Source organism: Salvelinus namaycush, chromosome 36, assembly GCF_016432855.1.
Source record: "Salvelinus namaycush isolate Seneca chromosome 36, SaNama_1.0, whole genome shotgun sequence".
NCBI lineage: Eukaryota > Metazoa > Chordata > Actinopteri > Salmoniformes > Salmonidae > Salvelinus > Salvelinus namaycush.
The window spans coordinates 22,389,971-22,404,404 of NC_052342.1; the positions used below are offsets into that span (position 1 = coordinate 22,389,971).

Genomic DNA, 14,434 nt, shown 5'->3' on the forward strand with positions numbered 1-14,434 from the left:
AATAACTAAACAACCCTAACTTCTTTCCCTCCGTACTCTTAGATGACATACACTGAGTCTACAAAACATTAAGAACACCTGCTCTTTCTGTGACATAGACTGACTGGGTGAATCCAGGTGAAAGCTGTGATCCCTTATTGATGTCACTTGTTAAATCCATTTCCATCAGTGTAGATGAAGGAGGAGACAGGTTAAATAATTATTTTTAAGCCTTAGGGCAATTGAGACATGGATTGTGTATGTGTGCCATTTTGCGAGTGAATGGGCAAGACAAAATATTGAAGTGCCTTTGAACTGGGTATTGTAGTAGGTGCCAGACACACTGGTTTGTGTCAAGAACTGCAACGCTGCTCGGTTTTTCACGCTCAGCAGAATGGTCCACCACCCAAAGGACATCCAGTCAACTTGACACAACTATGGGAAGCTATGGAGTCAACATGGGCCAGCATTCCTGTGGAATGCTTTCGACACCTTGTAGAGTCCATGCCTCGACGAATTGAGGGATGCAACTCAATATTAGGAAGGTGCGCCTAATGTTTGATATACTCAGTGTATATGTACAGTAATATTATAAGCATAGGTGATACTACATGGTAACTACAATGATTAAATGTCACTATTCTGACGTATTGTAATGAGACTATGTTGCTTAGATATACCACTCACTGTTACCCAGTTTGCCATAAGCCAGATTTCCCCCCCTTTATCATTTTCAAAGCTCAAAATTAAAGATATAGAGTACATTTGCCTTTTGCAGGTTTAAAGATACATACATTGGAATTCTTTGCAGAAGCTCGAGCACATTCAGTGCATTACATAGTTTCAGGTCAAACAATCAGCACATCTCATTTAAAATGGCATGCATGTTCTGGAGAAAAGACAATGCTGCCAATTAGAATAAATGTTAAGAACATTACTCTCTGTGTCCAATGATTTCTTTGTTGTAATAATCATCAATGAAGTAACAAGTAAAAAACCCATGTTGCTCGATGCAGGTTGACATTTATGGTATGAATCTTGGCCTCGAAGCATTGCTGAGGGGTCTCCGCTAGATGGGCCAGCCGCAAAATTAAAACTGGCTATATTGTAATACATTTAAGGTTAGGGTTAAAGTTAAACTTAGGGTTAGGTTTAAAATCCGATTTTATTACTTCGTGCCTTATACAAATAAAAAATGATAAAATTCAAATACATTTTCTGTTGACACTGAAATCTCTCCATGTGTATGTGGTTATGGGTATAGTTAATCTTAGAATCCAACATGATGACTTTGTGGCTGTGCCAGCAAGTGACAAACCTGCAAATCTGCCTCCAGTACGTGAGTCATCCCAATAAATGGTAACCTGCTCCCTCAACCGCATGTGTGAACCATAAGCCTATGGATGGTCATGGTCCTGAACCCCAATGCAGTTTAACCATATCCCAGTCATCTGCTTTTAACAAAACAGAAAGAAAAAGAAATGGGACAAAAAGCTATTCAAAAGTGGAATATAACTGACTGATGTCTACATAGTTAGTCAGATGTTGAAACATACTTTGCCATCACTCTTTCAATTATTCCACGTATGATTCTTATGCATGAATCCAGTTGTATCTGATCTGTTACTGTAGCCTTTCAAAAGGTGTCCTGCTTGGTCATAAAGACCCTTAGCTTCATGGTAGACAGCACTGGCTGCTTTCTCTGCTGCCTCCTGTACTGTCTCTGCCTCCTCTGCTGCAGTAGCTCCTACTATCCCTCCTCTTAATGCTCCTGCTGTAGCAGCGGACCCAGCAACAACTCCTGCAGCTATGCCTACTACCCCTGCACCTATGCCTATCCCTGAACCCACTCCAATGAGCGCCACTGTCTCTCCTGCAATGACTGGTCCTTCTGCATTCGCCATGACTGTTGGCACTGTTTTCATTGAAGCTGCCATCTGACGTTTGACTAAATGAATCAGTGGTTTTGTAGCGAGTGTGAGTGGGATCCCTGTCACCAGTGCCACCCCAAGAAAAGCTCCTACCACAACACCTGTTGATATCCCTGAGAGTTTGATCAGGCTTTTCTTCCACACTATTTCTTTAGCCTGTTTTCTCATCTCTTCCTGTGTCATCTTTCCCTTTGACTCCTTCCTAAGACTCTCTATCTCTGCTTGTATTAATTTCTCTGCCTCTTGGAGCATCTCGTTGGTGTAGCACCCTCCTCCGTTATCTCTCACCATCTTCTCTATGGTGTTGAGTAACTCTGCTACTTGGTACTGGTTGCTGTACCGACCCTGCTGATTGGTGTTCCAGTATTTGTTGTCGATCACGTGACAGCGGCCTCCACATTTCTCAACAAGCTTGTTCAGTTCATCATTCTGTTGGACAAACTTCTCAATGGTCAAACCATTGAGCTGGTCACCATGAGTGAAGAGGACTGTGGCATATTTCAAGGCCTCTGGTGAAAAGTACGTCTCGATTTTCGCTACGGCTTCATTCTCGTGGACTGTGTACCGTTCAACTTTCAGTACGATGAGAAAGGCATGTGGTCCTGGAGCACACTCTGTTATACATTTGACTATTTTAGGTTTCAGCTCCTCTTCCGGGATGTCAGTGTCAAAGAATCCAGGTGTGTCAATCAGGGTGATGTTTCTCCTTTTGATGTTCTTGGTATGAGCTTCACATATTTGTGTTGCGGAGATGGAGGAACTGTCTGAGAGGAACACATCATCTTGTCCGAAGATGGTGTTTCCAGCACTGCTTTTACCTCCTCCGGTTTTCCCCAGCAGCACAATCCTGATGTCTATAGGGAGGGTTCATAATTATAACTTGAAATGGATCAATCACATAGTAATAATGTATTTGATTTAAAGGTGAAGTGTTGTAACTCACCTTGCTCTGGTCGAGCGCCCAATTCGAACCCTCTGATATGCATAGCATTCTGGGCAGTCTGAAAAGCCTGTAGATTAGAACAAACAATACAACTGCAATGAAGGACTGTAATTGATATTATTAAACAAATCTGTAATTATGCATGTATTACACAGTATTATATAACGGCTTCAGAGAATCTGCAATGTGATTGCCTGAAACATATTGAAGTAGTGTTGTCACGATACCAACATTTGTCAAATGATACGATACCAGGCCAAGTATCAGTGGCCTAGGATTCTGTTCACCCAGTCCCCTGGACACTTGTTCACATTTTCTAAACGTTCATCAAAAACCTGTCACTGAAATTCACACTCTACTCAATACAACCCATTAAATGTAACTTCACACTGTTCAGTGTATAATAGAATACTGCATAGAATGACTGATTTGCTCACATTTGCCGAGGCCTAGCTGTGATTTGGCTGGAGGAATGGCAGGAACATGCACATGCTGTCACGCCTTGACCTTAGTTATCTCTGTTTTCTTTATTATTTTGGTTAGGTCAGGGTGTGATGAGGGTGGGTATGCTTGTTTTGTATTGTCTAGGGTTTTTTGTATGTCTAGGGGTTTTGGTAGTCTAGGTATATGTATGTCTATGGTGGCCTGAATTGGTTCCCAATCAGAGGCAGTTGTTTATCGTTGTCTCTGATTGGGGATCATATTTAGGTTGCCATTTTCCCTTTTGGTTTTGTGGGTTCTTGTTCTATGTTTAGTTGCCTGTCTGCACTAGCCATATTAGCTTCACGGTTCGTTTTGTTATTTTGTTTGTTTTGTTCAGTATTCAATCTTTAAATAAAGAAGAATGTACGCTTATCACGCTGCGCCTTGGTCTCCTCCCTACGACGGCCGTGACACATGCATAACGATCTGTCATTATATCGGTAAGGAGAAAACACTGCATGAAACCTTCTTTACTCTTCAGTTTACACAGACACACACTCTCCCACCCTTCCTTACACTCTCTCGGTCTACCTCACTCTCAGAAACACACACACACTCTCCCACCCTTCCTTACACTCTCTCGGTCTCCCTCACTCTCAGAAACACACACACACTCTCCCACCCTTCCTTACACTCTCTCGGTCTACCTCACTCTCAGAAACACACACACACTCTCCCACCCTTCCTTACACTCTCTCGGTCTACCTCACTCTCAGAAACACACACACACTCTCCCACCCTTCCTTACACTCTCTCGGTCTACCTCACTCTCAGAAACACACACACACTCTCCCACCCTTCCTTACACTCTCTCGGTCTACCTCACTCTCAGAAACACACACACACTCTCCCACCCTTCCTTACACTCTCTCGGTCTCCCTCACTCTCAGAAACACACACACACTCTCCCACCCTTCCTTACACTCTCTCGGTCTCCCTCACTCTCAGAAACACACACACACTCTCCCACCCTTCCTTACACTCTCTCGGTCTCCCTCACTCTCAGAAACACACACACACTCTCCCACCCTTCCTTACACTCTCTCGGTCTACCTCACTCTCAGAAACACACACACACTCTCCCACCCTTCCTTACACTCTCTCGGTCTACCTCACTCTCAGAAACACACACACACTCTCCCACCCTTCCTTACACTCTCTCGGTCTACCTCACTCTCAGAAACACACACACACTCTCCCACCCTTCCTTACACTCTCTCGGTCTACCTCACTCTCAGAAACACACACACACTCTCCCACCCTTCCTTACACTCTCTCGGTCTACCTCACTCTCAGAAACACACACACACTCTCCCACCCTTCCTTACACTCTCTCGGTCTACCTCACTCTCAGAAACACACACACACTCTCCCACCCTTCCTTACACTCTCTCGGTCTACCTCACTCTCAGAAACACACACACACTCTCCCACCCTTCCTTACACTCTCTCGGTCTCCCTCACTCTCAGAAACACACACACACTCTCCCACCCTTCCTTACACTCTCTCGGTCTCCCTCACTCTCAGAAACACACACACACTCTCCCACCCTTCCTTACACTCTCTCGGTCTCCCTCACTCTCAGAAACACACACACACTCTCCCACCCTTCCTTACACTCTCTCGGTCTACCTCACTCTCAGAAACACACACACACTCTCCCACCCTTCCTTACACTCTCTCGGTCTACCTCACTCTCAGAAACACACACACACTCTCCCACCCTTCCTTACACTCTCTCGGTCTACCTCACTCTCAGAAACACACACACACTCTCCCACCCTTCCTTACACTCTCTCGGTCTACCTCACTCTCAGAAACACACACACATTCTCCCACCCTTCCTTACACTCTCTCGGTCTACCTCACTCTCAGAAACACACACACACTCTCCCACCCTTCCTTACACTCTCTCGGTCTACCTCACTCTCAGAAACACACACACACTCTCCCACCCTTCCTTACACTCTCTCGGTCTACCTCACTCTCAGAAACACACACACACTCTCCCACCCTTCCTTACACTCTCTCGGTCTACCTCACTCTCAGAAACACACACACACTCTCCCACCCTTCCTTACACTCTCTCGGTCTCCCTCACTCTCAGAAACACACACACACTCTCCCACCCTTCCTTACACTCTCTCGGTCTACCTCACTCTCAGAAACACACACACCACTCTCTCTGTCTCCAACACATGCACACACTGCTCCCAACTTTTACAACGTTATGCAACAAACAGAATTTAAGGGAGAAGGTTGTTTGCTAGCTAGGTAACATGACTGAACAACTTTGTTTGTTATCAAACCAATAATTAGCGACCTGGGATTAGTTTAAAATGGCCCACATGTTTTTTAAAAAATTATATAAAATCCTTGCGAAATCCGATAGAAAGAAAAAAGTAATCTCTGGTAATATGGGTCATATTTTCTTTAACCGCTTAGGCTAGAGACAAGCCATTTTATTTGCTGTAAAGCTGCAAGCATGCCTGTCGCGAAGCGGGGCTCCATTTTCCCTCTCTGACACTCAGAGGCTGCATGACAGTGAACTTGCAAAGTCTACTCAGACTGGTCTCTGCTCTTGGTTATAACAGGCAATGAAATTATACAATGTAACAACAATGCTCACTTTGCACGCTGCTCCAATGTAATAAGTGTACAAATCTAACAACAGAAGACTCATCTGGGTCTGGATCCCCGCTCGCGGTCACGGCTAAATGATATATTTTTTAAACTGACAGAGGAATAGACACGCAAGAAGTGTGGACGGAGAGAAGCAGGTGGTTGAGGGCTGGCAGGGGATGCTGAGAGAAGCAGGTGAGTGAGGGCTGGTAGAGGATTCTGAGAGAAGTAGGTGAGTGAGGGCTGGTAGGGGATGCTGAGAGAAGCAGGTGAGTGAGGGCTGGTAGAGGATTCTGAGAGAAGTAGGTGAGTGAGGGCTGGTAGGGGATGCTGAGAGAAGCAGGTGAGTGAGGGCTGGTAGAGGATGCTGAGAGAAGCAGGTGAGTGAGGGCTGGTAGGGGATGCTGAGAGAAGCAGGTGAGTGAGGGCTGGTAGGGGATGCTGAGAGAAGCAGGTGAGTGAGGGCTGGTAGGGGATGCTGAGAGAAGCAGGTGAGTGAGGGCTGGTAGGGGATGCTGAGAGAAGTAGGTGAGTGAGGGCTGGTAGGGGATGCTGAGAGAAGCAGGTGAGTGAGGGCTGGTAGGGGATGCTGAGAGAAGCAGGTGAGTGAGGGCTGGTAGGGGGTGCTGAGAGAAGCAGGTGAGTGAGGGCTGGTAGGGGATGCTGAGAGAAGTAGGTGAGTGAGGGCTGGTAGAGGATTCTGAGAGAAGTAGGTGAGTGAGGGCTGGTAGGGGATTCTGGGAGAAGTATGTGAGTGAGGGCTGGTAGGGGATTCTGAGAGAAGCAGGTGAGTGAGGGCTGGTAGGGGATGCTGAGAGAAGCAGGTGAGTGAGGGCTGGTAGGGGGTGCTGAGAGAAGCAGGTGAGTGAGGGCTGGTAGGGGATGCTGAGAGAAGTAGGTGAGTGAGGGCTGGTAGGGGATTCTGAGAGAAGTAGGTGAGTGAGGGCTGGTAGGGGATTCTGAGAGAAGTAGGTGAGTGAGGGCTGGTAGGGGATGCTGAGAGAAGCAGGTGAGTGACGGCTGGTAGGGGGTGCTGAGAGAAGCAGGTGAGTGAGGGCTGGGCGGGGATGCTGAGAGAAGCAGGTGAGTGAGGGCTGGTAGGGGATGCTGAGAGAAGCAGGTGAGTGAGGGCTGGTAGGGGATGCTGAGAGAAGCAGGTGAGTGAGGGCTGGTAGGGGATTCTGAGAGAAGTAGGTGAGTGAGGGCTGGTAGGGGATGCTGAGAGAAGCAGGTGAGTGAGGGCTGGTAGGGGATGCTGAGAGAAGCAGGTGAGTGAGGGCTGGTAGGGGATGCTGAGAGAAGCAGGTGAGTGAGGGCTGGTAGGGGATGAGGCTGGCTGATTACAGCTAACACAGTGATATGCGCATGAAAGTGAAATGGAGATAATTGGACCAGCACATATAAGAGACTAGAGGCTGTTGCTTCAATTGAACTGAATGTATAAACAAAACAGACTTTAGAAACATTTTATAACGGGCGCCAGCAGGTTCTTTAGATCGGTAGGGCTGGAAAAAGTCAGCAGTATCCTATGAAACAGTACTAAGGTCTTCTAAAACATTGGAATCATAAGAATCATGACAGAGGGAGACCGACAGACAGAGAAGGGGAGAGAGAGACAGAGAGGGGGAGAGAGAGAGACAGAGAGGGGGAGAGAGAGAGACAGAGAGGGGGAAAGAAAGAGATAAAGAAAGAAAGAAAAAGGTAAGAGAAAAAGGAAGAGAAAGTGTAAAAGAGAAAGGGAACATTGAGTCAGTATGAAGTCAACCTAATTCACAGAATGTTGAATCAAGGCTGTGGCCATGTCAGTGTGTCTCTCTCTCACCTGCTGCTTCTCTATGGTTCCCTGGATGATCTCCACCTGGACACAGACCTCTGGAGCGGCTGGTCCCCTGGTGGAGGCAGCAGTGGTGTCTCTCTGAGGAGCATGTGTAGTGGTAGTGGTGGTGCTGGACTCTACCTCCCACCCAGGAAACTCCCTCTTCCCCTGTAACAGCCTATCACAGGCCTCCTGCATGGCTCTCACTGCCTCTCCACTCACATCAATCAGAGTGACCTTGGTAAGGATGTGCTGTTCCCTCCCAAAGTCCCTCACTGCAGAGACTATGGCCTCAGAACACACCTTCAGGGGAATGCCGAATATCCCTGAGCTGATGCAGGGCATGGCCAGGGTCTGGAGCTCCAGGGTCTCTGCCAGATCCAGGGCTGCCTTTACTGTCTTCTCCAGCAGAGGGCGCTCATTCCCACCTACGCTGCCCCCTACTGGTCCCACTGCATGCAGCAGCATCTTACAAGGCAGATTCCCTCCTGTAGTCTCTACCACTGTACCTGTGGGTACTCTCCCTATCTGCCTAACCAGATCCCTGCTGGACTGCTGTACCTCAGGCCCCCCTGCCCGGCTCAGAGCTGCAGCCACGCCCCCAGCGTGATCCAGATTCTCATTGGCTGCGTTCACCAGTGCGTCTGCCCGTTCCTTGGTGATGTCACCCTGACAAACAACTACCTGCAGCCCCCCCTGGAGGTGATAGCTGGTGGCTGCGACCGTCTCGTTAGGTCTTGGTCCGGCGCCTGCTTCACCGACTGCGCCATCATGGTTCTGTTGAGGGCGTCCCACAACTCTTACACTGGACTGGTCTCTCAGAAAGGCCCCAATCTCCTCCCTCAGCTCCTGAACCTGCTTCAGGTGGCCCAGCAGCTGCACTCTACACCCAGGACCAAACCTGGCTACCACCCTGCATCTGCTCTGGTTCATCTCCTTCACCTTCGTCTCAAGCTTAGACTTCAGTTCAGCCGAGAGGGCACCTTTGGGCACGTCAATCTTCTCCTCCCCAAACTCCCCCAGTAGATCTTTCTCAGCCTGGTCCAGTTCCCCAGAGGAGAGGGAGAACAGACGGAGCTCTGTGTCCCCCAGCTCTACCTCCACATGGAGTCCCAACCCCAGCAGACTGCTCAGGTTCCCAGGCCTCCCATACTCCTCTCTCAGGAAGGACAGGAGGTGGAGGGACACCTCAGGCACCACACGCTCCAGCACCAGAGAGATTTTATCTGTAACCAACTGTCTGGCTGTCCGGACTTCACTTGCTGAACCCTCCAGCACCAGCTGAGCTGAGTCACCGCGTGTCACCTTCACCCCTGGAACAACCTCACCTAGATCTTTCTCTATCACTTTCCCTAGAAGACGGAGCTTGGCCTCTCCCAGACGACAGATGGTGTTGATCTTCTGCTTCCCTAAGCTCAGACAATGAAGTACATGTTCTTGACCACAAGGTGGTAATGTTTTGACCTGGAGCGAGTGGCGAATCTAGAGTTCGAAAACAATTGCAGGGTATTTGTAGGGTAATTCCACTGTAATACTGGTTACAATACTTTATTATTTTTCTACTTAAATAGGTTCATGAATTTATTATTGCATCCAGCTGCTTTCTGGGAAATCTGATGTTTTTCCATTTTAGTGACTAGGGTGGTATTTTTCATTTTACTTTAACATGATTTTATTTAGTTAAAATGACTTTTTCGTCAATATTACAAAACCACACATTTATAACTCACAAACTGGCAAACGTTCAAGTGTGGGCTAACAGTGCAAACTCAACAACAGTGCATTGACATCTGTGTGTTTAGACCTCTTGTTATGGTAGATAAATGTCTTATCTAACAGGTTATGTGACTCTGCATGTACTGTAAAGGTGTGTCTGTATAGTCTGGCCTCACCTCCTGACTGCTGACTGGGGAGGTTGTTGTGGGTGGAGTCTCCAGGCTGTCTCTCAGAGTGAGGGAGAGAGGTCCTCCAGGCATCTCCAACACATGATGAGCTTTCTGAAGTACCCTCTCCTGGACTGGAAGAGTTACACAGTCACAATGAGTTGTTGTTGTTTTTGTTGTTAATGTAATGTAGTAGTAGTAGTAGTAGTAACAACAACAATAATAATAATGATATGTTTTACTGTATTTATTCATCATTTTGCATTTAGTCCATGTCTTGAAGAGTTAGAGGCATAGGCCATAGGCACCTGAGCAACGGCGATAACGGGGGGCAAACATATGTTTTTGCACCCCCACTTTCTTAACAGAAAAGTATTATGATCCATTGGGTAATTTGTCCTTTTCAATGATTAGTCATGTTTTGAGCTAGTCTGTATTAAACGATATACAGTACCAGTCAAACTTTATTTTTACTATTTTCTACATTGTAGAATTATAGTGAAGAAATCAAAAGTATGAAATTACACATAAGGAATATTTTAGATTCTTCAAAGCAGCCACACTTTGCCTTGATGACAGCCTTGCACACACAGGCTTAGGAGATCTTATACATTTTTCATCAGCTAACGGCACTTTTTGTGAATCTTGAAGCATTTATGTAATAAAAAAAGCTAATAAAGAACAATAAAGGCTTAAAAATTCATGAAGGTCATGTTAACTGACTGTTATTATCTCATACTATAGAACAAAACGTCTAAGGTATCTTAAGCCTGTGTTAACCTCAGACCTTATTTTAGACATTTATCCCAAAACCATATTCTTTCCCCATTTATTTTCTCTATAGGAATGGCTGAAAGAACCAGAAGTAAGTCATTTCCGGGTTTTGGGACTACAATCTGTTGAGCTCTATAAGAAGCTATCACGTAGATAATGAGAAATAATCAGTAGGCTTAACCTTAATATACAGTGCATTTGGAAAGTATTCAGACCCTTTAACTTTTCACACATTTTGCCACGTTACAGCCTTATTCTAAAATGGATTAAAAAATAATACAAAATCCTCATCAATCTACACACAGTACCCCATAATAACAAAGTAAAAGCAGGTTTTTAGAAATTTTAGCTAATCTATTACAAATTAAAAACAGAAATAAAAGTCACATCACAGCCCCTTGGAGTTTGTCAAAAGGCACCTTAAGGAATCTCAGACCATGAGAAACAAGATTCTCTGGTCTGATGTAACCAATATTGAACTCTTTGTTTTGAATGCCAAGAGTCACGACTGGAGGAGACCTAGCACCATCCCTACGGTGAAGCATGGTTGTGGCAGCATCATGCTGTGGGGATGTTTTTCAGCATCAGGGAGACTAGTCAGGATCGAGGGAAAGATGAACGGATCAAAGCAGAGAAAGATCCTTGATGACAACCTTCTCCAGAGCACTCAGGATCTGAGACTGGGGCGACGGTTTACCTTCCAACAGGACAACGACCCTATGCACACAGCCAAGATTACGCTGGAGTGGCTACGGGACAAGTCTCTGAATGTCCCTGAGTGGCCCAGCCAGAGCCCAGACTTGAACCCGATCTAACATCTCTGGAGAGACCTGAAAATTGCTGTGCAGCGACGCTCCCATCCAACCTGACAGTGCTTGAGAGGATCTGCAGAGAAAAATGGGAGAAACTCTCCAAATACAGGTGTGCCATGCTTGTAGTGTCATACCCAAGAATACTTGAAGTTGTAATCGCAGCCAGTGCTTCAACAAAGTACTGAGTAAAGGGTCTGAATACTTATGTAAATGTGTTTCAGTTTTGTATTTTAAATACAATTGCAAAAATTTCCAAAAACATGTTTTTGCTTTGTCATTTTGGGGTTTTGTGTGTAGATTGATGAAAGAAAAAAACGATTAAATACATTTTAGAATAAGGCTGTAACATAACAAAATGTGGGAAAAGTTAAGGGGTCTGAATACTTTCTGAATGCATTGAACATGATTAAATCTGTGAAATATTTTTCTCACCAAGCTGCTTACAAGCATTTAACACCATTCCACATGTTTTTCCTTATATGTTTTCATTCAGTAAGAAAACTAACAATCCTGGCTGAGCCCCAGATGTCAGTTTACTGTGGCCGCTTCACGGTTGCAATGTAGCCAAGCTGTGTCTGTATGCGCTTATGCGCAAAAGGAAAAAGAACAGGATATTTGTACCTTTGTTAAACAGTTCTGCTTGCTTGGTAATTAATAGTTTTAAAAATGTTCATGGTGAAACTGTGACAGTGTTTCAAACAATGGTGCCAAAAAACAGTAAATGTTGGAGGACAAGCAGAGGCTGAAGTAAAGTGTGAGAGAGCGCGAGAGAGAGAGAGAGGACGAGAGAGAGAGAGAGAGAGAGAGAGAGAGAGAGAGAGAGAGAGAGAGAGAGAGAGAGAGAGAGAGAGAGAGAGAGAGAGAGAGAGAGAGAGAGAGAGAGAGAGAGAGAGAGAGAGAGAGAGAGAGTGTGTGTGAACGGACATGAGTGAGTGAGTGTGAACGGACATGAGAGAGAGTGAGAGAGAGAAAGTTGGGAATGTGTAGCCCATAAAACATTTTCAATAATTCATGGGTCCTGTGTGTGTGTGTGTGTGTTCACGCAGGTTACCTGCAGTTTGTGTGTGCTATTGAAAGTGTGTTGATATTACTTGAAAATGTATTGGCTGGAACAGATTATGATGATGACTTAGCGTAAAATAATGATATATTGTTATTCCTCTTGTTTTTTTCCCAGATGAAAAACATCTAGTGCTTATTTTCAAGATCACTGGTTCCATGACGCTCTCCCAGGAAACGGTCAGCTCGAAAAGGAGCAAACAAAAAGAAAGGAAACATCAGAGGACATCTTCATTATTTCCTTGATAGTCAGCAAATCTGCAGAGAAAACCTTTTAAAGTTCCTACAAGTTTTTGTGAGATGAATATAGCTTTGTTTTAATGTTATTGCTGGGGCTTCAACCATATAAAAAAGTTCATCAATATATTTAAGAAATAATTAGTAGTAGGCTGTATCAATATAAATACAGGAACTGCCTTTTACCACATATTAAAAACATGTTTAAAAAAATATATTTTCTGGTTTCAGAATTTCTATGGATAACTGACCGCAGTGATACAGTTCTATAAGGATCATGGTGTGGCCCCAAGGAAGAAGTGTGGTCGTTGTTTCGCCAGCGAACGGGTGCTATCCTACGGGGACATTCAGCGAAATGTCCACTATGTCAACAACTCCTCTGATCTCCATACGATGTAGTTCCCAGGATCCTAGATTTAAGAGGGCAGACTGACATTTGAGACCAAGGTCCCCTGTGTGGCTTAACAACAAAACTTTGATGCACGATCATGGTGTTTTTTCCTAAATCTTGATAATTATATTTGTATCAAATTATTCCATTTTAGATGTTTTGCATATGCCATTGTGCAATGCTCCAATAAACAAACTGTGATCATGTTATCTGATATTGATATATTTATCTTTCATCACTGTTTCAGATCAATGTAGTACTGGCAACAGCATCTCCTGCATCTGGACGCAGCTGCTCCCAAACATCGTAATTGGAAAAGCAATGACCGACCTCTACTGGTACCTGCCAGCAAAACAACAACGCCATCTACCACAGCTCCAACCCTTCCTGACCATGTACAATCTGAGAAGCTGCGAATGCAGGAAGAACATCTGCTTTTTATCAAATAAAAAAATCTATTTTTTATTGGGCAAAACGATATTGTTCCTCAAATGTTCGATTTCATTTACTCATTGGCATGGGTTATTCTGGCCACATTCTTAACAGTTTGGCCCGTCAATTGATGACTGTGGGTGGTATTGTCAGGGGAGTGTTGATAAAACGTTTACAGGAGACAGGAGATCAAGTAGAGACAATAGGACGAGGTGGATATTTGTATAATAAGGCCGTTTTATTTAAGTGTAAAGATATCAGGCAAAAACGTGCACGGCCCCTTTCTGTCTAATTCTTATGGAATCGTCGGAGAAGAGGGCCCCTCTAAGCAGTACATACAGATTATATAGGCAACAAGCAAAGTAGGTTGATCTTGTCGTCTGGCCTTCCGATTGGTCGATCTGGGTCGTGGGTAGTCCTGTTCGGCCTGATGTCGACATTCCATTGGCTTTTCACACAGTTCTTTGTCCTAGTCACATCCAAAGGCATCCTGCATGTGCGTTTGTTTTCACAGGCCCTATTCATGGGGGAGGGGATGTGTGTGTGGGTCTGACAAAGTAGTGGGGATGGGTGCATGTTGTGCCAAGAATAGCTTATGTTGAGAAGTGGTTAAAACAAGTTACCAGTATCTTATACAATTTCTTACAGGAGAAGCAGGGTATTTGCTAGTTACAGAATTGGTAACTACATATTGATAAAGTACTGTAGAATGAATCAATATAGCCTAATGAAAAGCCTAAGCAATGCATCGTACATGTCTGTCTGCATGTGTAACCTGTCTATGTGAAAGTGAAACTTAAGACTATACCATATATACTGTTTCGTATGTTTGACAAACATTCTGATTTAACAAATCCTCCTAGAAAGTTTAAATATTATTGTTTTATGCAAGTGTAGGGCTATTCAAATAATACATATTAATCAAATAGGCCATAGAATAAATCATGTATTTATGAAATGCACTTGTGAACTGGCTTTCACTTATCAACCAACTTTCTCGAGTAAGCTATATGGTAAAAAAGGCACACAATATCCGATCACTTCACCGAAACATTTGCATACCTTTCTGGT

At 44.8% G+C, this 14,434-nt stretch overlaps 1 protein-coding gene across 1 annotated transcript; it reads right to left on the reverse strand.

The window, feature by feature from the left end:
- Nucleotides 1–1,550: 1,550 nt before the first annotated feature.
- LOC120030482 lies at nucleotides 1,551–9,751 on the reverse strand. Its single transcript, XM_038975893.1, has 4 exons — nucleotides 9,668–9,751; nucleotides 7,782–9,257; nucleotides 2,854–2,920; nucleotides 1,551–2,764 (listed from the first exon to the last, which is right to left on the reverse strand). Exons 1-4 carry the CDS (start codon nucleotides 9,749–9,751, stop codon nucleotides 1,551–1,553), a joined length of 2,841 nt encoding a protein of 946 aa, XP_038831821.1.
- Between the last annotated feature and the right edge of the window lie 4,683 nt (nucleotides 9,752–14,434).

Bases quoted from the DNA above. Each gene is read 5' to 3' on its own strand.
- LOC120030482 (XM_038975893.1), bottom strand. From the start codon at position 9,751: ATGCCTGGAGGACCTCTCTCCCTCACTCTGAGAGACAGCCTGGAGACT. The intron at 9,258-9,667 runs GTGAGGCCAGAC...TTCGAACTCTAG, and splicing joins CCCCAGTCAGCAGTCAGGAG to ATTCGCCACTCGCTCCAGGT. The intron at 2,921-7,781 runs GTGAGAGAGAGA...TCTAATCTACAG, and splicing joins GAACCATAGAGAAGCAGCAG to GCTTTTCAGACTGCCCAGAA.